Below are 1,763 nucleotides of genomic sequence, written 5' to 3' on the forward strand. Positions count from 1 at the left end.
GAAAACGTAACTTCCTGTTGTCACCTTTAATTTTTCTGAAATATCATTACATGATCTGAGCCAAGCAAAATGTAGGCTCATGTAGAGTATCTTGATTATAATGGAAAACTGGTGATTATAGAGTCAGGTATTTCTTTGATACAGCAATTTTTATATTAATATAAAACCAGGCAATACATGGAAAAAGTAAAAGGCCTAAACCAACAATTTCCTTGAAAACACATCAGAAATTACTTCCACTGAAGATCCCAGGTATTCCTATTTGGCCTTCCTCAGACACGGAGAGTACTGCTACAAACACACACCTACTGCCTGGGCTTTCTTCATCACCTCAAGAGCCTCAGCAAGCTCTACTGACAAAGAGAGAAGTTGCCTATGATGCTGAACTGATCACCAGAACAATAATCTTGCTCACAAGATGGATTTTAGTTCTGGACCCCTTCAGAAGGGACTTATTTCTTTATTTCTGCAGAGGTCATCTCCCTTACCCAGCGCAGAGCCTGCAGTAAGAAGGCTTTGAGACGATCATTCCCTGTAATCAAATCTTTCTTCAGCTTCTCATAATCCAAAGAGGGCAACAATGGCACATCCTGCATCTTCCTACAATGCAAACGGGAAAGACATTAATCAAAACTTTCTCTTATTCAGTGCAGCTGATGTTACTGAGGTGAGAAGAGCCAAAACAGGAAGCCTGCCTCAGGAAAAGAGCTTCCACACTTTTACACCTTTGTTACTTTTATTACCATTCCCATGTTAGAACAACAGACTTTTAAAACTTGGACTTACTTTTTCACCATGCATGCAGCTCGTTTACTGTCATAACTTGCAGGCACTAAACTCTTAACAACTAGCCAACTGATGATCTGAGTTTTTTAGTGGCATAAACCAGTCCAGTAACATCGCTTTTTGCCCTGTGCAGACCACAAGGGCATGAGGGCAGCAACTCGTGGCTCTTAACCCACAGCAGTGAACAGACATAGTAACAAGCTGCAGCTCCAACTTCACCTCTAAGCCCTCGTGTACACAGAAATGTCTTCTCCAAGGCAATGGAATGGGCTGCCCAGGGAGGTGGTCAAGTCCCCATCCCTGGAGGTATTTAAAAGAAGGATAGATGAGGTGCTCAGGGACATGGTTTAGTGGTGGGATGGCAGGGTTAGGTTAAAGGTTGGACTCGATGATCTTAAAGGTCTTTTCCAACCAAACTGATTCTAAGGCAAAGGTGGTAGGAGGAACGGATTTTTAGAGGCTGGACTATGCTGGCTTAATATCAGACTTAATACAGGAGCACTTTCCATGCACCAGTACTATCTTGCTATTTTGAGTTTTAACACTGCAATAGAAGTTTTCCTTAACAAAATTGCTTCCAGTCAATGCTTTAATTTTAATATTTAAATATATTCCACTAAAAAATTTTTACTCCTATATTCCTATCCTGCCACCTTTCAAAACAAATTTTATGTTATATGTATAAAATTGTCCCTTTAATTATCTTGTAAACAATAGAAGGATCAGAACAGTGTCTCAAAAATTTAATAAAACCTTCACCTCAGATATACTATCTCCATTCAACCTTATAAGCCAAAATTTATTAAGTCAGTAACAAAAAAATTAAACTTGAAGCACCCAAAAATTCACGTTACCAATTTCCCCTTTTCCTGGATTTGTGAGAAGCAAACAAATTACAACAACAGTACTGTACTGTGCAGAAACAGTAAAGAAAATACAGCAACCAACTCACAGGTGTGGAGTGGCAGATTTACTGG

At 39.4% G+C, this 1,763-nt stretch overlaps 1 protein-coding gene across 11 annotated transcripts in view; it reads right to left on the reverse strand.

The window, feature by feature from the left end:
* Positions 1 to 1,763, reverse strand: part of ARMC9 (armadillo repeat containing 9) — a 68,337-nt gene that overhangs the window by 35,163 nt on the left and 31,411 nt on the right. For all 11 annotated transcript variants that reach the window (XM_035891202.1, XM_035891201.1, XM_035891207.1 and 8 more), the window contains one exon: positions 489 to 600. In XM_035891202.1, the coding sequence (XP_035747095.1) occupies positions 489 to 600 (112 nt within the window). The remainder of the gene's footprint in view (positions 1 to 488; positions 601 to 1,763) is intronic.

The sequence above is a fragment of the Egretta garzetta genome, unplaced genomic scaffold, assembly GCF_000687185.1.
Source record: "Egretta garzetta isolate BGI_Z169 unplaced genomic scaffold, ASM68718v1 scaffold333, whole genome shotgun sequence".
Classification (NCBI taxonomy): Eukaryota; Metazoa; Chordata; class Aves; order Pelecaniformes; family Ardeidae; genus Egretta; species Egretta garzetta.